This window comes from Bufo gargarizans, chromosome 3 (genome assembly GCF_014858855.1).
Source record: "Bufo gargarizans isolate SCDJY-AF-19 chromosome 3, ASM1485885v1, whole genome shotgun sequence".
In the NCBI taxonomy this organism is placed as follows: domain Eukaryota; kingdom Metazoa; phylum Chordata; class Amphibia; order Anura; family Bufonidae; genus Bufo; species Bufo gargarizans.
Window position 1 is genome coordinate 20,230,332 of NC_058082.1, and position 22,231 is coordinate 20,252,562.

At 47.8% G+C, this 22,231-nt stretch overlaps 1 protein-coding gene across 1 annotated transcript in view; it reads right to left on the bottom strand.

Moving 5' to 3' along the window:
* CFAP300 (cilia and flagella associated protein 300) overlaps nucleotides 1–19,178 on the bottom strand; it is a 55,970-nt gene extending 36,792 nt beyond the window's left edge. Inside the window, exons 1-3 of the mRNA XM_044287933.1 lie at nucleotides 19,051–19,178; nucleotides 9,906–9,987; nucleotides 6,763–6,838 (exon numbers count right to left, since the gene is read on the bottom strand). Of these exons, the coding sequence (XP_044143868.1) occupies nucleotides 6,763–6,838; nucleotides 9,906–9,987; nucleotides 19,051–19,151 (259 nt within the window). The 5' untranslated portion in view covers nucleotides 19,152–19,178. The remainder of the gene's footprint in view (nucleotides 1–6,762; nucleotides 6,839–9,905; nucleotides 9,988–19,050) is intronic.
* Between the last annotated feature and the right edge of the window lie 3,053 nt (nucleotides 19,179–22,231).

Below are 22,231 nucleotides of genomic sequence, written 5' to 3' on the forward strand. Positions count from 1 at the left end.
TTTTTGCCAGCAGAATCTGTAGCAAATTTTACACCAAAAAGCCGCTGGCAGTCACACTAAATCTGGCTCCCACACTGAACTTCTTGTGGCCGCGGTTTAGGCCTCTTTCACACTACCGTATGGCCATTTCAGTGTTTTGCGGTCTGTTTTTCACGGATCCGTTGTTCCGTTTTTTGTTTCCGTTGTGTTTCTGTTCCGTTTTTCTGTATGCCATATACAGTAATTACATAGAACAAATTGGGCTGGGCATAACAATTTCAATAGATGATTCTGCAAAAAACGGAAGGGATACGGAAGACATACGGATGCATTCGTTTTTTTTTTTTTTTTGCGGACCCATTGACTTTAATGGAGCCACGGAACGTGATTTGCGGCCAAATATAGGACATGTTCTATCTTTGCACGGAACGGAGATACGGAAACATGGAAACGGAATGCATATGGAGTACATTCATTTTTTTATACGGACCGTATACGAAACGCATAAAACGGCCCGCAAAACGGAAAAAAAAACGGAGGTGTGAAAGAGGCCTTATAGAGAGGACCTCTCATTTCGGCCACGGCGTCCCGACGGATGCAGCTTGCACGTTAGCTCCATTCAGTGGGGATAAACCGCGAGCAGGTCTGTAGCATTAACATTGGAAAACAGCAGCAGGAACTGTAAGGTTTTCCTCCATGGGACACTCGGCGGATTTTGTGAAGGGGTCCTTAGCCTATGAAGCTGGGGTTCCACACTGCAGCTGCGGAGCGGTAGAACGCTGTACCGCTCAGTATCATGGTATATACGGGTGAAGCACATAAAAACCATCTGCTTCTGCTGTACATGCATTTAGCGGTAAACCATTGCGGTTTTACCAAGTGGTTCTCGGCTACAACGTGGAAACCCATATTTATTATAGGACTCATGAAATAAGATGTATTCAGGACAGACTACTACAACACCCAGGAATCAACGAAATAGAAAACCGCTGCAAGATGGAAACCCCTTCCGTTAGGCGCTGGCCTGGATCCCCCGGATCCTCTGTGTCCAAACCAAAACACATCATGGCCGGCTTCCTAACATCTCTGAAAGTGCTGACCCAGAAAATGGGACTTGGCTGATAATCTTTATCTATTGTGTCTGAAAGGCTGGGCCTGTCCTGGGGCAGAATTACACCCACTGCAGGGTTTCATCACACGGGTGGGGAGAGCGGCTGTCAATGTGACTCATCAATCACCGGATCTGCAAGGTGTGGGCTCAGCTATAAACCTGCAGGTACAGCGACAGGTGCTCCCGGTCTAAGGTTAGTAATAGGAGACCGCACAGAATGAGGGGGAGGACCTCCAACAGTGGAGGGGATCACCGGATAGTCAGAAAAAATACATATACTGACCTATGGGGAACAAGCCTGTGCCTATGGGAACAGTCATCATGGGTCAAAGATGTGGTTGTGCAGGATTTAAACAAAAATAAATAAAAAATAAATCACCTTTTTTTTCCCCAGAAACAGCGGCACTCTTGGCTATTGCACAGCTCACCTTTATTTGCCTTTTTTTTTTTTTTTTATCGTCAATGATCTATCTTCAGGATAGGTCATCATTATGAGATCGGCGGGGGTCCGGCACCCAGCGCCCCTGCCGATCAGCGGTTTGAAGAGAAGGCAGTGTTCATAGGAGCGCTGCCTTCTCTCCTCTGTTTACCTGCCTGCCAGCAGTGAGCAGGGGTGATTAAAAATGTGGAGTTCCCATTCACTTCTATGGGCCGGCTGTGTCTGTTCAAGTGAATACTACAGAGCCCTCCCATCGAAGTGAAGGGGGCGCCATACTTGTAGTTACAGTGCAATTGCTGCAGCGCCAGGTAAACAGAGGAGAGAAGGTAGCGCTCATACGAGCACCGCACAGCTGATCGGCAGGGGTGCTGATCTGTAACTAATCGTGAGGATAGGCCATCAACAGTAAACAGCGGACAACCCCTTTAAGAGGAGCTGCAATGCAAGATGGCCATGAAAAACGAGGAGCTGGGACAATTGAGTGGGACAAACCTCCAATACCCAGAACAGCCGCTACTATATATATGGTGGTGACTGTACGGTTTCGCCTCAGATCGTCACTGCTCAAATATCGATGGTCATCAACATTTAGAATATGGAAATCCCCTTTAAGAGATGTTTTGTTTTTGAGAATGACATCACACATTTAGGGCTCATGCACACAACCGTAGTTTTGGTCCACATCCGATCTGCGTTTTTAGCTCATGGGATGCGGACCCATTCATTTTAATGGGGCAACCATGTGCCGTCTGCATGCATATGTCCGTTCTTTGGCCCCGCAAAATAAAAAAAAAAATAGAACAAGTCCCATTCTTGTCCGTTTTGTGGACAAGTAGAGGCAGTTCTAACAGAGGGTAGGATGTACTGATCTCCAAAATGCCTAAACGCACGCGGTTGGTACCATGTGCATGAGCCCTGATGTGCTCATAAAAAAAAGACGACTGAGCTTTACCCACTTTAATATCATGAATGTATCACTTCTATTCATTAGGGCATGGTGCCTTGTAGGGCTAGTTCATCTGAATGTATAATAGCTTTCACTTAACTGCTCATTTGCATATAAATTAAGGATGGATTAATACTTTTTCTCCAGAATAAAGCAACGTGAAAGGTATCATTACATTCAGCTGATCTAGCCCTAAAGGCATTGTGCCTGGTCTATCATTGACAGGTTCCATTTAATTAATATATATATTTAATATTTAAAAGGAGAAAACAAAATGGCCGCCATCTTATTAGTACACACAAAACCTGTCCTAATCACACAGCAGGACAAGTTACTTCACAACACTGAGCTAAAGAGCTGCCTCAGCCTCCTCTCTGCTCTGCTTGTCGGGGATTATGATCCTCAATACAACTGATAAGAATTTCTGCTGAATCTCTGTAGGAATGGAGTTCATGAGGAGACATGAAGTACAGAGAGGACAGGCTGTGGTAATGGAGACTGCGTACAAGAGATGCTGCTCATTACCACATCCACACCTCCTCTCTGTACCTCATGTCTTCTCATAAACTCCATTCCTACAGAGATTCAGCAGAATATCTCATCATCTGTATTCAGGATTATAATCCCTGACAAGCAGAGCAGAGAGGAGGATGAGGCAGCTCTTTACCTCAGTGCTGTGAAGTAACTTGTCCCGTGTGTGATTAGGACAGGTTTTGTGTGTACTAATAGGACAGCGGCCATTTTATTTCTCCTAATGATTGCTCCCCAGACAAAATGAGCCATTATAAATAATGAAAGAAATTTGGGAATATATTTATCATAAAGTAATATTTAAAGTATTTTCAGTAATTTTATTTTCTTAATTCCCAGAGAACCCCCTTTAAGCTCAGTTTAGGACTACAGACCTCACACTACTTCTCTATGGTGGTTGTGAAGGTAGCTGCCTTCTACGGGGGTTACAAAAATTATTTTGTCAGATTTTGGAAACAGTGTGGTGGATAGTTAGAGGTGCAGATGATAAAGCGTGATAATAACTTATGGGCAGATCTGTCAGGGCAGTCTGTAGAAACGCTCGTTTCCAATAAGGGCCCCGTGTAAATTGGCCACTGATCACCAGAGAAACGAGCCAACATGATTGCACTTTTTGTGCGGCATATATAACTCATTATTTGCTGGCAGCACATTGCCCTGCTGCTATCGAACAATAAATATGGGGATGAACAATGAACTAGTGATCGTTGATCCCCATCCCCGGGTAAATCCAGTTATCACCTGTTCAACGATCGGGCAATGATTGGGAATGAACGTTTTTGTACTAGCTGCACAAACTGATTGCCTCTGACCAGAAAGACAGCTGAGGTTATGGGACACACAGACCTGTTGCATTTTTGGCAACACCTGCCTCTTAATTAAAAAAAACACTCTAGGTAATACACTGTGATCCACAGCCCAGTGCCTGAGGGGGCCGAGCATGATTTATGGTGCTTTTAGAAATCTTGTGACATGCACAACCTCCTGGACTAGGTATAAGGGCTCATGCACGCGAACGCTGGATGTTTTGTGGTCCAGCAAATTGCGGATCCGCAAAAACACAGATACCAGCCGTGGGCTTACCGCTAAATTTGCGGAACAAAACGGCCGGCCCCCAATAGAACAGTCCTATACTTGTCCGGAAAGTGGACAATAATAGGACATGTTCTATTTTTTTTTACGGAACGGCCATGCAGACATACGGACACGGAATGCACACGTAGTCATTTCCAATTTTTTGCGCTCCCATCGAAGTGAATGGTTCGGCATACGGGCTGCAAAATAAAAAAAAAAATAAATAAAAAAAAAGGGCACAGACATGGAAAAAAAAAATACGTTTGGCGTTTATGAACCCTAACTCAGTAGGGAACATTTACTAATGGACTTGTGACACTTTTAGAATTAAAAAGTGTCGCAAGTCCCCTTTTCTGTCTGACCATGCAACAAAATTTTGGCGCACTGTCGGTTTTGCGCCTTGTATGCCAGTTGGGCGTGACAAGGGTAGGGCAGGGGCACGCCGGGGGTCCCCGGCAAATGTTCTTACATTTACGTCTCAAAACAGGCCAGGGGCTGGCGTAGTTTTTACTCCAAATGCACAGACTGCCACAGATGCGCCTAATTTAGGACGAGGCGCATGTCTCATCATAAATTAGAGGTATCGAGCGGCAGCGCAGAGGGGGAAACTAAGACTGGTGTCAAAAGCCGGTCTTAGTAAATATGCCCCAGTCTGTCTTCACTTTTTTCACCTTCCTCCAATGCAACAACTCCTGCTCCATGGTTCCATGGAGGGCAACAGGCTAAGGATGCTCCACTGCTTGCTGCAGCAGAAAGGACCCGCCCCTGCTCGGTCACAATGGAGAACAAGCCTCATGCCTTCTACTGGTCCAGGAGGTGAAATACCAGCTCTTTCTTCAAGGTTTGCTCCATGTGCAATTTATCTGCTTAGTATTGTCATTCCTGTCATGGCTGATAATCCCTAGAAAAACCTGGCTTCCAGAAACAGCACCACACCTGGCCCGTCTCTGGTACTGCAGCTGAACGCCACTGAAGTGAATGGAGAAGGGCAATACCACGCACAACTTACGGACCGGAGCGGCAGGTTTTCTAATCCTGGACAACCCCTTTAAATGATAAAGCGGGGAGCTGCAATGCAGTCAACTGGCTCAAGTGTGAAAAAAGACTAAACCCGACTGAATACATGGAGTCTGAGGTTTGTTGTTTCCGCTGGGATCCGATATTGATCTCATGGATATGAAGGGGCTGCCGGATACACCCTTGGACGTTTCCGAAGGGAAATCTGATCGGCCGTAAGTCATGGCCGCTGCAAAAGCTCTGCAGCAAATAACCGAATCGTAAATGTCATCTTCTGAACAAGGGACCATTTTTATAGATGTTTTAGTGAAATGTTTGCTATTCTTATCTGTCCCTCCCCTCCCTGCAAATCTCTCATGAATTACCGCAGTTGTAAATGGTTAATCCGAGAGCATTCTCTCAAGAGAGGCACAAATTAAACCACAGCAGGAAATGGATATTTTGGGGGTCATTTATTAAGACCGACGTTTTAGACACCGGTCTTAATAAGCCCGATATTTGGCGGTGGATCGCCGAAGTTATGAAGAGGCGCCGGCCTCTACACAACCTCGGCACATCCAGCGCCAGTTCTACATGTAACTTCCAAGCTTACATGTAGACCATTTTCTACGCCTAAAACAGTCGTAGAAAATGATGAATGAGATGGGTCTGATGGCCGATCCCCTTCCCCGGCCACTTTTTTAGACTTGAGGTCAGCGCAGAAAAGTCACAGATTGCGGTGTAAATAACTTTTGCGCCTCAGCCAGAAATGCACATAATATAGATTGAGTTCCTGATTGTGTATCACTTGTTTTATATTGTTAAATAAATGGCAGGATAAGTAACCATGAGAAAATAATAATAATATTAATAATAATAATAATAATAATAATAATAATTCTCCACTTTCCAAAAAGGGTTCAGAACATGTAAAGTTAATGATTATTTTTTTTCTCCACCTGTGAATTTTGTTAATACAGATGGATTATTCACAATGATGTCACAGTAACAAGGTGGTGTTACACTATATAGATAATAATCGTGGTGATGTCATAGTAAAGAGAGACATTACAGCACAAGGATACCACACACAGTGATGTCACAGTACAGGGATAATAAACACAGTGATGTCACAGTACAGGGATAATACACACAGTGATGTCACAGTACAGAGATAATACACACAGTGATGTCACAATACATGGATAATACACACAGTGATGTCACAGTACATGGATAATAACCACAGTGATGTCACAGTACAGGTATAATAAACACAGTGATGTCACAGTACAGGGATAATAAACACAGTGATGTCACAGTACAGGGATAATAAACACAGTGATGTCACAGTACAGGGATAATACACACAGTGATGTCACAGTACAGGGATAATACACACAGTGATGTCACAGTACATGGATAATACACACAGTGATGTCACAGTACATGGATAATGCCTACAGTGATGTCACAGAACTGGGGGAATGCACATAGTGAAGTAATGGACAGAGAAAATGCACACAATAATACAGATATAAAATAGTTATATAAAAATGTATTATTTTTTAGCTCTTTCCATAATGGAAAAGTACTGAATCTGCCTTCAATCTCAAGAACATCTACATGAGCCACTGCCTAACATTCGTATTTTTCATTAAAATTGAAAAAAAATGATAAGTTTACCCAGTGTTGTCCATTGTCCCGAGGAGCCAGACAGTACTTTCAGGTGGGAGGCGACGCTGGGATCTTGGAAGAAGGCCTGTAAATAAGGACACGCCGCGATGCATTATCTACATGGGCTTTAGGTACATGCTGGATCCAAAATGTAAACTCCATCTATTTCATGAAACTTCAGAACCAGACATCAAATATTTCAGATTAATGTTCTGTTCTAGGTTATAGTGGCCGCGCAGTGCTAGAAACAACTGCCAGACTAAAAGAATTTCTGGATTATCGGATACTGACATCATCACCGACGTCAGTGCGTAGTGATTTATGAAGGGTTGTCAGTTGTCACAATGCAGACCTTCTGGCCGCCATCTGCACCGTTTCACAGAGACGCAGCCCAGCCCGTACATATACAAAGGTTTATAGAGATGGTGGATGTGATGAAGTCATATTGACGGCAGAGGCTTCTGCATGTAGACATGGCCACAGAGATGGGGTCAAACTGCATAGGAGCTGCGTACCTTAACAGCTTCAAAAATTGTATTCAGTACTAGACAAAATGTTATATATTTACCCAAACTCACCAATGGCCTTTTTTTCCCCATTTTGGGTGGGGTCAGATCCGCAAAATACAGATGCTTTCTGTGTGCCGTCCGCATTTTATATCTTTTTTTGCGGACTGGACATACGTATGCGGAAAGCACAATCCGTGTGCTTGTATGTCCATTCAGCAAACAGATATGGGGTCATTTATCAAACTGGTGTAAAGAAGAACTGGCTTAGTTGCCCATAGCAACCAATCCAGTTCTACTTTACACCAGTTTGATAAGTGACCCCAATAGTACATGTCCTATACTTGGCCGCAAAACGTGGACCATGGACCCATTGAAGCCAAAGCTTCTGCAAAAAAATTAAAATGAATGCTGAAGCAACACGGTCTGTATCTGCAAATTGCGCACTGCAAAAAACACACGGTCGTGTCCATGAAGTCTTATCATAAAAATGAGGGATCTTACAAAATCTGGATTATCTCACATCACGCTGCGGATGGCTCCGATGCACCCGTCTAGTTCTTACGCCCAATGGTGAAAATTCTTTACAAGGACAATACCGATTCATTTATTGAAAATGATTTTAGTTTTTTATGCGTCTTCATACTGTAACATGCTAAACAGATCAGTCTGACGGCCTACAGTAGACAAACCTTTCCATTTTCTTACTAAAAGCCAGATACTTTACAGTGGCACAAGTATATATGGAAATGTCATTAGCATACGTTATGTCTGCTGGACGCGAGCGGCGGCATCTGATAAAGTCATTGACATGAAATTTCATAGTCAGGGGTAGTAAGTCAGCCGCTAATTACATCCACAGATCTGCGGATTAATATCAGTTCACCTCCTCTTCACCCTGATGCCGGCCTCCACCTGAATGGGGTATTACAGGACGTATCATCCGAAAGTTACTTTGGGTTCAATCCCATTTTACAACCATTTTTAAAACATATTTCGTTATGTGATTATCCATTTAAAATATGCCCAGTGGAAAATACATTTCTGATTTTCCGCTCCCTTTTCTGCTTTGCTATATAGACAGTGACAGGTTTAGCAGAGTCATTTCATTTTTATTAGAAGGTAGAAGATTTATTGATTGTACTGCTGGAGGCTGAAAGGGCATCTGTCAGCAGTTTTGTCCCTATGACACTGGCTGACCTGTTACATATGCGCTTGGCAGCTGAAGGCATCTGTGTTGGTCCCATGTTCATATGGCCCGCATTGCAAAGAAATATGATGCTTTAATATAGCAATGGGGGGCGTTGCCGTTACTCCTAGAGACTCTGCTCTTTGCAACTGCCGCACCCTCTGCTCTTTGATTGACAGGGCCAGGTGTGAGGACGTTTACACTGCCTGGTCCTTTCAAAGTGCAGAGGACGCAGCAGCTGCAGAGAGAGCAGAGCCTCTCAGTGTAACGGCAACGCCCCAGTTGCTCCTAGAAGCTCATTTGCAGATGCTAAAACTCCGATTGTCCATAACAGTTTTTTTTTGTTTTGTTTTTTTTGTCTGGACCAATGACATACCATATCAGTACTCCACCCCCACAGGATCAGCGCTGGAAAGGCAGGGAAATTATCATTTTCATTACATTTCATTTACTGCGGCCAGTTTAAAGGCGGTGTATGCCTTCTGGGGGCGTTTTTATGATTGCCTTTAACTCATTTTGCCCTTCATTAAAAATGTTCAGCTGTTTCTGAGTTACAAGGGTTAAAAAAATAATAATCTGTCTGTTTCCAGGCTGTCACAGTCTGCTTTTGTTTAATCCCGTTATCTGACGACTCTTATCTCTGATCCCCTGAGCTCATAAACAATTATTTAAGTCATATTCTCATCAGTTTGATAAGATTTGAGCTATAAACAGTGTTTCTGAGCTGTCAGAGATAAAGGCTACACATGAGCCATCAGATGACGGAATTCAAAGAAAACAGACTGTGACAGCTGGTAAACACTGATTTCTAACCCTTGTATCTCAGAAACAGCTGACATTTTTTAACAAAGACTGAAGCTGAAAAAATCATTTGTAGCCCAAAATGAGTAGAAATACAATCCTTAAAAAAAAATTGCCCTGAAGGTGTCCATAGCCTTTAGCTTCGATAACACGCAGAGAGCTAGTCTAATAAATGTCTTATCAGTCCGCCCAGGAAAATGGCCATAAACTTCATGGCTCCAGCATTGTTCTGTTTGTATGCACTAAGACCTTGCAGCAGGTGGAGGTTCCCTTTAGGCCACCGTCTAAAAGGAGGTGCTCTGAGGGCTCATTCACACAAACGCGTGCTGCCTGTGACGTGCATTGCGGACCGCAAATTGCGGTTCCCAATGCACAGGCACCATCTGTGTGCTGACTAATGCAGAACCATTCAACTTGAATGGGTCCGCGATCCGTTCGCACTGTGAAAAAATAGCGCATGTTCTATTTTTTATGCGGTGCAGAGGCAAAAAACAAAATGGCACAGAAGTTCTCCGTAGCGCTTCCACGGCCTTCTATTCCTGTGAATCTTCCAGTGAATGGATTTGCCTCCGTGATATGGTGCCCGTATATTGTGGACCCATTGTTTGCGGGCCGCAATACTGGCACGGCCGGCACACGTTCATCTGTTAACTTACCAGAACAAAGTCATCTTTCTGAAAGGACTGGAAGTACTGGTCATAGCGGAAGGCCTGGGCCGTGATTCTGCCATTCATGGACCTGATATGGAGAGAAGAATACCGGTTCAGTTCAGAATTAAATGCATACGTCATCTGCTGACAGCCTGCGACCTGGAGCGGTTTCTGGATCCGTTCTGCCTATAAAATACAGATTTCAGATATTAAAAGGGGTCGTCTCACTTCAGCAAATGTCATTTATCATGTAGAGAGAGTTAGTACAAGGCACTTACTAATGTATTGTGATTGTCCATATTGCCTCCTTTGCTGGCTGGATTCATTTTTCCATCACATTATACACTGCCTGTTTCCATAGTTACAACCACCCTGCAATCCATCAGTGGTGGCCATGCTTGCACAATATATGAAAAAAGCGCCAGCCTCTCTGGTAGCCGGGGCCATGGGAGCGCACATAGGCTAGTGCTTTTTCCTATATTGTGCAAGCACGGCCACCAATGCTGGATTACAGGGTGGTTGTAACTATGGAAACAAGCAGTGTATAATGTGATGGAAAAATAAATCCAGCCAGCAAAGGAAGCAATATGGACAATCACAGTACATTAATAAGTGCCTTGTAATAACTTCCTCTACACGATAAATGCTATTCGCTGAAGTGACTCAACCCCTTTAATGGAACATGTTAGGGCTCATTCACACAACCAAATGAATGGGCTACATTCGTTCCAAAATATTCATTTCAATGCAGCCACAAATTATGCAAATAGCACACCATGTGCTGTCCGCATCTGGAGTTCTGTTCTGCTACCCCACAAAAAATATAAAGTGGGTCCTATTCTTGTCCGCAATCGCAGACAAGAATAGGCATTTTCTATATGGCACCGGCCCTGTGTGTTCCGCAAAATGTGGAAAGCACATGGCCAGTGTCCATGTTTTGCAGATCTGCAATTTGCAGGTCGTGTGTATGCACCCCTTAATCAGTGAATTGAAGCGGATTGTACTACTTCTTAAAAAATGTTTTATTTCTCATATTCCCTCTTAATGCACAATATGCCGACTTCAAGAAACCCTTTTTTATTTAAAAAAAGGTCTTATCATTAAAGGGGTTATGCAATGATCAATGTAATAAATGAAAATCAGGCATCATATAGGACATGACAATCTCTTTCTAAGGCCCCATGCACACGGCCGTTGTTCACAGCCGTGTGCGGGCCGTGGAACCGCGGCCTGGATCCCTCCTGAGAGCAGGAGCGCACGGCGTCACTGGTTGCTATGACACCGTGCGCTCCCTGCTGCCGGCACAGTACAGTAATACACTGGTACGATCTATACCAGTGTATTACTGTATTGCGGCGGCAGCAGGGGGCGCACGGCGTCATAGCAACCAGTGACGCCGTGCGCTCCTGCTCTCAGGAGGGATCCAGGCCGCGGTTCCACGGCCCGCACACGGCTGTGAACAACGGCCGTGTGCATGGGGCCTAACACAGCTAGAACCAGCCCTGTACCTCACATGGATCCAGAGATCTCCCTATTCATTGCTCTGCTAGATTATCTTGTCCTTTGTACTGCCACTCCTGGTGGGGGGGGGCAGAGGGCGGTGGGTCCTTTGTGCTGCCTTTCAGGGGGGGTGGGGGTGGGTCCTTTGTGCTGCCACTCGGGGGCGGGTCCTTTCTGCTGCCACTCGGGGGGGGGGGGGGTCTTTTGTGCTGCCACTCGGGGGGGGGGGGCCATCCTTTGTGCTGCCACTCGGGGGGGGGGGGGGCCTTTGTGCTGCCACTCGGGGGGGGGGGGGGGGCCTTTGTGCTGCCACTGGGGGGGGGGGCCTTTGTGCTGCCACTCGGGAGGGGGGGGGGGGGCCTTTGTGCTGCCACTCGGGGGGGGGGGGCCTTTGTGCTGCCACTCGGGGGGGGGGGGGCCTTTGTGCTGCCACTCGGGGGGGGGGGCCTTTGTGCTGCCACTCGGGGGGGGGGGCCTTTGTGCTGCCACTCGGGGGGGGGGCCTTTGTGCTGCCACTCGGGGGGGGGGGGGGGGGCTTTGTGCTGCCACTCGGGGGGGGGGGGGGCCTTTGTGCTGCCACTCGGGGGGGGGGGGGGGCCTTTGTGCTGCCACTCGGGGGGGGGGGGGGGGGCCTTTGTGCTGCCACTCGGGGGGGGGGGCCTTTGTGCTGCCACTCGGGGGGGGGGGGCCTTTGTGCTGCCACTCGGGGGGGGGGGGGGCCTTTGTGCTGCCACTCGGGGGGGGGGGCCTTTGTGCTGCCACTCGGGGGGGGGGCCTTTGTGCTGCCACTCGGGGGGGGGGGCCTTTGTGCTGCCACTCGGGGGGGGGGCGGGTCCTTTGTGCTGCAGCTCTCTTCTAACAGAAGATACGGCTGGAGGCAGCTGCAGATTTAAACAGAGAGTGCGACCACCTCAGTGAGGCCGACAAAAAACTAGCCCAGAGGTCGGCCCCGCAGCTATCAGGCATTTACAGTTCAGCATACCCATGGATATGTTCGATATGTTTAAAGGGGTGTGGTGATGTGTACAGTATAAGTGCTGCGAGGTGTGCATATCCCACCCAGGTACCTCCGCTGGGTGAGAGAACTGAAATCCAGAAAGCTGCAGTGGTTTTAGTAAAGTATAGTTTGCTGAGATAGTTTTGTCTGGATGTTGTTCTGGGCTGGATTTCATGTGGACTGGGGGATAGGTTTGGTAGTGGGATCTGCCAGTCCACACCCTTCTACTACATGTATTGTCTTTTGACGGAGGTGAGCGCAGGTGAGGCCTGCTGCTGTAATCACAGAGGGATAAAACAACCCTCTGTGTAGGACTTAGGGCTCATGTACACGACCGTATGTATTTTGCGGTCTGCAAAAAAACAGATCTGCAAAAAATAAGGATGACATCCGTGTACATTCTGTATTTTGCGGAACGGAACAGCTGGACCCTAATAGAACAGTCCTGTCCTTGTCCGTTATGTGGACAATAATAGGGCATGTTCTATTTTTTTGCAGAACGGAAATACAGACATACGGAAACAGAATGCACACGGAGTAACTTTTTTTTTGCGGACCCATTGAAATAAATGTTTCCGCATGTGGTCTGCAAAAAACGGAACGGACACGGAAAGAAAATACGTTTGCAGGCATGAGGCCTTAGAGGGAGAAAGGCTGAGGAAGCCTGAGAGAGGGGAAGCCTTAGAGGCTCTGCGGGGTCTCAGCTAGGAGTACCAGTGTAAAGCCTGAAGTTTGGGGGGCTCAGCGACGCCTACGGAAAGAGGGTCGCACGGTCAGAGTCGGAAGGACTTCTGGACCATCTCCCCGCCTCCCAAAGGTGCTGCTGTGGTCACAGCCTGGAGGCTGCTGGACTGTATATGGCTGAGGAAGCCGGATCTAATCCAGTGTGTGAACGGCGCTCTATAGGTGAGGTAGAGACAACACGTGTATTAGGTAGAGCCCGGACGGGCAGGTGTTTATTTGTGTGATGGTGCTGAGGTGCCAAAATAAAGCATATTTTGGACTTGAACCCCGTTGTCAGAGGAGAAATCTGTAATTGCAACTCCCTGAGAGAGAGCGATCCCTTAGAGGGGTTAAATATTGATGACCTGGCTCCAGGATAGGTCATCAATATCTGATCGTGGGGGTCCAACTTCCGCTATCACCACCAAGCAGCTGTTGGAAGGCACCATTGCTCTGCAGCCTCTGTTTACCAGCGTAAAATGCCGGTCTTAGTAAATGTGCTCCACTGACTTTAATGGGGCACATTTACTAACACTGGATTTTTTCGCCTCCCCCCCGCTGCCGTAAGATTCGTCTTATTTATAATGAGGCACATCTGTGGCAGTCCTTGTGCAAAAACTCACCAGCCCTGGATGGCGCTGTTGTTCGCTAGCCTTTGCAGCCATTTCCAGGAGTAAATTTGCAGATCCTGGAGACCCACCACGGCTCCCCACACGCCCCATCACACCCATCTTGTGGACACAACGTAAAACCAGCCGCGTGACTACATATTGTCGCACTGCCAGTTAAAAAGGGAGACTTGCAACTATTTACTCCTAGAATAGTTGCAAGTCCGTTAATAAATGTGCCCCAATGACATCAGTGGTTTTCCACGGCCTGCGGGTCCACGGTGACACCACAGAAGCAAGTTCTATTTTTGTCTCTAATTATGGACCTTTCTGGCACATTTTAGTCTATAAGGGCTCATGCACACGACCATATGTATTTTTGGCCTAGCAGGGTCTGTGGAATATGGATGACACACGGAGGGGGAAAAAAAAAAACGGACACGTGGACCAAACACGGATTCTTCACAAATCACTGACGTCATCAAGGACTTGTGAAAAAAGGCCTAAGGGTGCAGCGTGTTGTACCCCCACCAATCAGATATTGATGGCCTATCCTGAGAAGAAGTCATCAATTTCAGGAGCCTGGAAAACCTCTTTAAAACAGCATCTGTCAGCAGTTCTGTCCCTATGACACTGGCTGACCTGTTACATGTGCGCTTGGCAGCTGAAGGCATCTGTGTTGGTCCCATGTTCATATGTCCCCGCATTGCTGAGAAAAAGGATTTTTTTATATATGCAAATGAGCCTCTAAGAGCAATGGGGGCGTTGCCGTTACACCTAGAGGCGCAGCTCTCTCTGCCACTGCTGCATCCTCTGCACTTGACAGGACCAGGCAAGGAAAACATCACACCTGGCCCTGTCAATCAAAGTGCAGAGGGCGCAGCAGTGGCAGAGAGAGCAGAGCCTCTAGGTGTAATGGTAACGCCCCCACTGCTCCTAGAGGCTCATTTGCATATATGAATATGAAAACATAATTTTTCTCGGCAATGCGGGCACATATGAACATGGGACCAACACAGCTGCCTTCAGCTGCCAAGCGCACATGTAACAGGTCAGTTTCATAGGTGCAAAACTGCTGACAGATGCCCTTTAATAATGTAGGAATTACTCAGTGGCCATATCCTCTATTTACAGGGTCTCTCATTACACCTCTGCAAAACGGAGACCAGCGTGAAGTGGCCCAGAGCGTTCCCGCTATTTACCGTGTTTACTGCGAGTGCGGGGCGAGCGGCGTGATGTTATTTACTTGTCATTAGCGAGCACATAACAGGGCGATTGAAGTGACGGGTGAGAGGAGCCTGCGAGGAACAGACAAGTCTGTGTTACCTTCCATCAGCTGCAGAATATCTCACCCAGCACCTCAGAGCTCTATGTGAACCGCCGGTCTATTAACCCACGCAGACCTGGATTTTCCTGATCATATATTTGGACTGTTAGGGCTCATTCAGACGGCCATAGCGATTTGCGGATCCACAAAAAACGGATACCGGACACAATCGTTCTGCAATTTGCAGACCATACACAGCCGCAACCATAATAGAAAATGCCTATTCTTGTCTGCAATTGCGGACAATAGGACATGCTGTATCTTTTCCGTGGAACCGTGTGCAGTCCGCATCTTTGGCGCCCCATTGAAATGAACGGGGACGTAAAAATTGTGGAACGGATGCAGACTCATTCATACGGCCGTCTAAATATTGGAGCATCTTTTCTTAGAATTCTGTATTGTGTCCTTCCTCTGTTACTCCTCCTGGAAACTATGAATACCTTGACAGTTGGGTGTTACCAGAAGGGGGTATGGCCGCGCACAGTCTGACGCAGCCCAATCAGCGCTAGCAACACTGCTGAGTAGGGACAAATCGCAAGGAGAATCGCAACACCCGGCTGTCTATTCATTCACATATGTTATGGAGGATTAACAGAGGAACGGCACAACGCAGGAAAGACGCTCCAGAACGGTTATGTCATGGGGAATATAAGGACACGTCAGGACAGCAATGAACTGCCCTGTGTAAATTAGGGCTCATGCACACGGCTGTAGTATCGGTCGGCATCCGATCCGTGCTTCATCTCAATGGGGCCACAAAAGATGCAGACAGCACAAGCATGCGTCCACATCCGCAGGTCCATTCCGTGGCCCGGCAAAAAAGTAGAACATGTCCAATTCTTGTCCGTTTTGAAGACAAGAATAGGACATTTTTCCAAAAAAATAAAATAATGGTACGTTGCCCTTGGCTGGGATCCGCGATTTGCAGACCGTAAAACAAGGCAGTGTGCATGAGCCCCAACTCCTAAACCTGCACACACCGACTGATGAAGCGTGCACGTCTATTTCAGCGGTGGAAAGGGAGACAAGCTGCCGCCAAAGATATCGCAAAATAGATGCAAATCCTATTTTCTAACCGGCCGTGCGACGATATTTAGTCACAGGCCCGGTTTTACGTCTTGTCCGCCATTTGGGTGTGACGGGGGCTGGATGGGGACGTGTCAGGGGCTGGGCCTGGGACTCCAGCCCTGGCGAATTTACTAACATTTATGCCTGGAAACAGGGGCTGGAGTCGTTATTACACCAACCGCAAGGACTGGCACAGATGCCACAGATGCGCCTCGTCATAAACGAGACTAATCTAATGGCAGCGCAGGGGGGAAACTAAGACCGGCGTAAAAAGCCGTCCTTAGTAAACGTGCCCCGGTCTGTTTCTCCTGTCGGGGGTCATTCAGATTGCACTGACTAATTACTTTCACACTGGCGTTTTTCTTTTCCGGCACTAGAGTTTCGTCCTAGCGGCTCAATAACGGAAAATAACTGATCAGTTTTATCCTAATGCATTCTGAATGGAGAGCAATCCGTTCAGGATGCATCAGGATGTCTTCAGTTCAGTCTTTTTGACTGATCAGGACGGAGATAATACCACAGCATGCTACAGTTTTATCTCCAGCCCCCAAAAAATGAACACTTGAATGAATGCAATTTTTTTCCATAGGAATGGATTAGTGCTGGATCAGGCAGTCAAATTGCCGTATTGACAGATCCGGTATTCCGGTCTGCGCATGCGCAGACCTTTAAAAATGTGAAAAAAATAAATACTGGATACGTTTTGCCGGATGACACCGAAAAAACAGATCAGGTATTGCAATACATTTTTCTGACTTATCAGGATCGTAACGAGACGCGGCCGCCCTGGAAGTAACGAGAATCAGCTGGAGGGGGGGGGGGGGGTGCGGCGCTGCGCAAGTGCAGATCCACAGGTGAGTCAAGATTATAGCACGCCGCGGGAGAAGCACCCACTTAATGCGCATGCGTGAAACCGTCCGGGACACACTGCGCCTGCGCCCAAAGCCACGGCTGGGTAGGAGAGGGTGCGTACGCGCAGCTATTTATTCCCGTCGGCCACACACATCAGGATTACACCGCGCGTGCACACTCAGGGGTAGGTAGATTTGTCAGTGCAAAATGTTCCATCAGATCTCCCTACCGCTGAATGCGCACGCGCGGTGTAATCCTGATGTGTGTGGCCTACGGGAGTATATAGCCGCGCGTGCGCACCCTCTCCTACCCAGTCGTGGCTCCGGGCGTAGTGTGTCCCTGCTGGTTTCTCGCATGCGCATTAAGTGGGCACTTCTCCCACGGTGGTGCTATCATTTTGACTCACCCGTGGGATCTGTGCTTGAGCAGCGCCGCACACCCCCTCCTCCGGCTGATTCTCGTCACTTCCGGTGCAGCCGCGTCATCGGAAGTGACGAGGGTATAGCATTCTGATAAGGTATAGTATTCTGACAGAACAGCGGAATCAAAGAACGCAAGTGTGAAAGTATCCTGAAAAATCAGCAGGGATTCATTGGGGGTCATTTATGAACTTTTTTAGGCCAGTTTTTTTAACTAACCTTTTAGCAAATTTTTAAATGCCCATTTTGGCATGGCGTTCAACATGTAGGAGTGATGGCGTTGTGGCAGGGGTGTGCCAGGGCAGGGACATCGACCCCGACAAATTTACCAACATCTACGCCTGGAAACAGGTGTACGTGTTGGAGAAAAACCACTCCAGCGTGGGGCTGGCACAGCTTTTCTGCCAGGCAATATGGGGCACATTTACTATCGGACTAGGCATAAAATAGTCACAAGTCCCTTTTTGCAACCGGCCGTGCGACAAGGAGACTGGCGTCGTTTTTACGCCAGGAGCAAGGACTGCCACAGATGCACTTCTTCATAAATCACATGAATCTAACGGCAGCGCAGGGGGCGAAAGTAACACCGGAGTAAAAAGCCGGTCTTAGTAAATGTGCCCCAATGACTGCTGAACGCGCACCTAATCAGTGAAGGGGCGCACGCCCCCCTCATAAATTAGGCGCAAAGCCAGCGCAAAAGGGGAGTAAAAGACCAGTGTAACATACCAGTCTTAGTAAATGACCCCCCTTGTGTATGGGCAGCCTCTAGGCCTGTCTGCTTCCAGGGGTGACCCAGGTGGGCGTACTTAGACCTGCCTCCCATTCCAATCAATGAGGATTTGCGCCGTCAGTGACGCGGCGTGGATTACTACATCATTTACATGAAAACAAGTAGTACGCTCATTCCATGCAGACACCACAGCAGGCGGCCACATGGGGGTGAGCCCCTTTAAAGGGATATCTGTCACCGCCATAACGTCCATCATGAGTCAGGAGCCGGGATGGGGGCGCAGTGACCGTGACACGGAGCGTCCACACATTCAAACAGTCCACGGCATACGGTGCGCGAGGGGAATAAAGTGGATCGCAGCAAAGTTATCCATCGGATGACCTACCTAAAAAAACATCAGGATGACCAGAGCTGTGAGGCACATGGGGCGGTTGGGGGACTATTATGGTGGGGACACGCCGCTGCCCCCCCCCCCCCCCTTAAAGTGGGGCAAAATCATTGTGCGGATCCACAGGATGTACAATGGCAGAAACCCAATGGTCAGTCCGGTAAATCTGCCGTGTGAACATGGCCCTACCAGGAAAAATGTGCTGTGTGACTATACGGGTCAGTGACCCCGCAGCGCCACCACAAGGGAAAACAAAGCATTACACCGAGTCCATAGGAATCCATCAGCCTCAATCTGACCCCCTAGAATCAAAGGGCTGACAGACGGCGCTGGTCATTAAAGGGTTAAGTGCGAATCTGCCTATAATTTATACACAGCGCAGACCCCATAGTGGCCAGAGGACAGGACAATACAGAGCAGGGGTCACCACAACAGATGATGGCAGTGGTAGTACTATAACTCCCATCATCCAGTACAGCAGGTAATGTACACATAACACCAGCAGCAGGTGACACAGATGGGTGAGGAGGGTCAGTTACCACTTGGTCAGCAGCTCCCGGGTGTCTCTGTTCTCCAGGAAGCTGAATGTTCGATTCGGGAGGTGATTAAATGTAAATTTCGCTGCGTCTCCCTGCGCCATCTTCCTGCTTCACTAGCAACTTGTATTCTGCCGCGTCTGTGTCTCCATAGCAACAAACACCAGGCGGTGCGCTGGCAAAAGGTTTCCTCCCGGAAATGTTCTACAGTTCTAAACGTTCCGCCGTCTATGCACAGATATCTCATGTGGTGGAGACAGCCGTGGTGCTGGGTGCATTTCCTGTGATGGGGACAGCCATGGTGCTGGGTGCATTTTATGTGGTGGGGACAGCCATGGTGCTGGGTGCATTTCATGTGGTGGGGACAGCCATGGTGCTGGGTGCATTTCATGTGATGGGGACAGCCATGGTGCTGGGTGCATTTTATGTGGTGGGGACAGCCATGGTGCTGGGTGCATTTCATGTGGTGGGGACAGCCTTAGTGCTGGGTGCATTTCATGTGGTGGGGACAGCCATGGAGCTGGGTGCATTTCATGTGGTGGGGACAGCCATGGTGCTGGGTGCATTTCATGTGGTGGGGACAGCCTTAGTGCTGGGTGCATTTCATGTGGTGGGGACAGCCATGGAGCTGGGTGCATTTCATGTGGTGGGGACAGCCATGGTGCTGGGTGCATTTCATGTGGTGGGGACAGCCATGGTGCTGGGTGCATTTCATGTGGTGGGGACAGCCATGGTGCTGGGTACATTTCATGTGGTGGGGACAGCCATGGTGCTGGGTGCATTTCATGTGGTGGGGACAGCCTTAGTGCTGGGTGCATTTCATGTGGTGGGGACAGCCATGGAGCTGGGTGCATTTCATGTGGTGGGGACAGCCATGGTGCTGGGTGCACATCATGTGGTGGGTACAGCCATGGTGCTGGGTGCATTTCATGTGGTGGGGACAGCCATGGTGCTGGGTGCATTTCATGTGGTGGGGACAGCCATGGTGCTGGGTGCATTTCATGTGGTGGGGACAGCCATGGTGCTGGGTACATTTCATGTGGTGGGGACAGCCATGGTGCTGGGTGCATTTCATGTGGTGGGGACAGCCTTAGTGCTGGGTGCATTTCATGTGGTGGGGACAGCCATGGAGCTGGGTGCATTTCATGTGGTGGGGACAGCCATGGTGCTGGGTGCACATCATGTGGTGGGTACAGCCATGGTGCTGGGTGCATTTCATGTGGTGGGGACAGCCGTGGTGCTGCGTGCATCTTATTGTCACCACCAGACATCTGAGAAGCTCTGACAGACGTCCTTCAGAACCTCCTCCTTGAGGTTCCTTTTATGTTGGTAAATTTCGTTTTCTCATCTCGTTAGCCTCTCTCAGCTGTCATGTAGTTGCACTGATTGCATCCCTTTAAATCCCTTCCCATACTGCATCACTTTGCGGTTTATACAGCTTCCTGGAGTGTGTGCATGCTGGATGCTACTACTGAGTCTTCTACAGATAAGTTTTGTTCATTCATTTGTGTTTTCCTGTTTGCTGGATCCCAGGTGACCCTGACTCCCTCCGTATCAAGTGTAGGGAGCCGGTGGTCGTGTCCCCTCACTATTATAGGGTGTTCAGGTGTTATACAGTCGAGGAACGAGGATATGCGATCATCTACCATTGAGATTTTTGCATAGGCTGAGCAGTTAGGGAGAGAGCCAGGTCTGTTGCAGGGCTCTCCCTTTTGTTCATTAGTTTTGGATCCAGTCAGTCGGATCTTCATTTTGTGTCTTCTAGTTTTCTGTACACCTTCCGTGTCACTTATGTGGTGGGGACAGCTGTGGTGCTGGGTGCATTTCATGTGGTGGGTACAGCCATGGTGCTGGGTGCACATCATGTGGTGGGGATAGCCATGGTGCTGGGTGCACATCATGTGGTGGGGACAGCCATGGTGCTGGGTGCATTTGTGTATAGTCATTAGCATTAAAGCCCAGTTATTGTTTAGATAATAAAGACCTTTGCGGCGACCCACAGGAGAGACACGGGAGTGGAGAGGATAGGAGTAGTAGTACTCATGGAGGCGGTCCTAAGGATAGGTCATCAATAGTAAAAAGCAGACAACCCCTTTAACTTACCAGTCCCTATGGGAAGGGTGGAACAGCCCCATCTAGCTACTATCACCAAGTCCTGTTAACCCTGTATGTGGCTCCCCAGATACATAAAGCAGAAACAGTATTAACCCCTTTTAGCAGTGAGCTGCCAGCACACTGCACCTTCATGCAACTTTAGGGCTCACTCAAATGGCCATATCTGTTTTGCAGTCCGCAAATGGCGGATCCGCGAAACATGGATACCGGCCGTGTGCATTCCACATTTTGCAGAATGGAACGGCCAGCCCTAAGAATAGGACATATTGTATCTTTTTTGCGAGGCCACGAAATGGAAGTACAGATGTGGACAGCACATGGTATGCTGTCCGCATTGAAAAGAATGGGTCCATATCCATTCTGCAAAATTGCGGAATGGATACGGACACAAATATACTGTTGTCTGAATAAACCTTATTCTCTAGCAATTACATCTAGAAAAAAGACCTTAAAAACCTTTTGAAAATAGAAAAAAAATATATATATAGCTATAAAATGTTTGTAACGTGGTGAGAAGTCTTCCCATAAGTCCTATGACCAGGCCGAAGCAACTTGTCTTCCATCGTCAACTTATGTGACCATATTATAAAATGGTTCCAACCTGATGTTATGGTTCATTAAACCCCGACCTCTTCAAAAATGAGTTACGTATGTGTATATCCCCCGAGAGAGGGGGTTCCTCCAGATGGAAAATGCCCCTGACTAAAAGGGAGGATGACAAGACCCCCCCACCTCCACGTATTACACCCATGTGTTCTAATATAACATGTAGACAGGGGCAGCAGAGGTGCATGCAATGGGACTTCTGCAAAAAATGAAACATTAGTAAGTCCTCTGCATAAAGGACTATTCAAAGCAAGAGAAGGTTGCACGACCAGACTAAGGTTGCATTATGCCCATATTTGCCAACTTTTCAATAGTGGGATCTTTGAGGGTAGATAGAATAACTTTTTCTTTTGGGATTGGCTTGCCTCTTTTCTCAGACCCCAACACTTTTTTGCAATGAAGCACTCCCTGCCCCCGCAGTGTGTTTGGACGCCAGGGCTGTGTGGAGGCTTTTGTGGGGCCC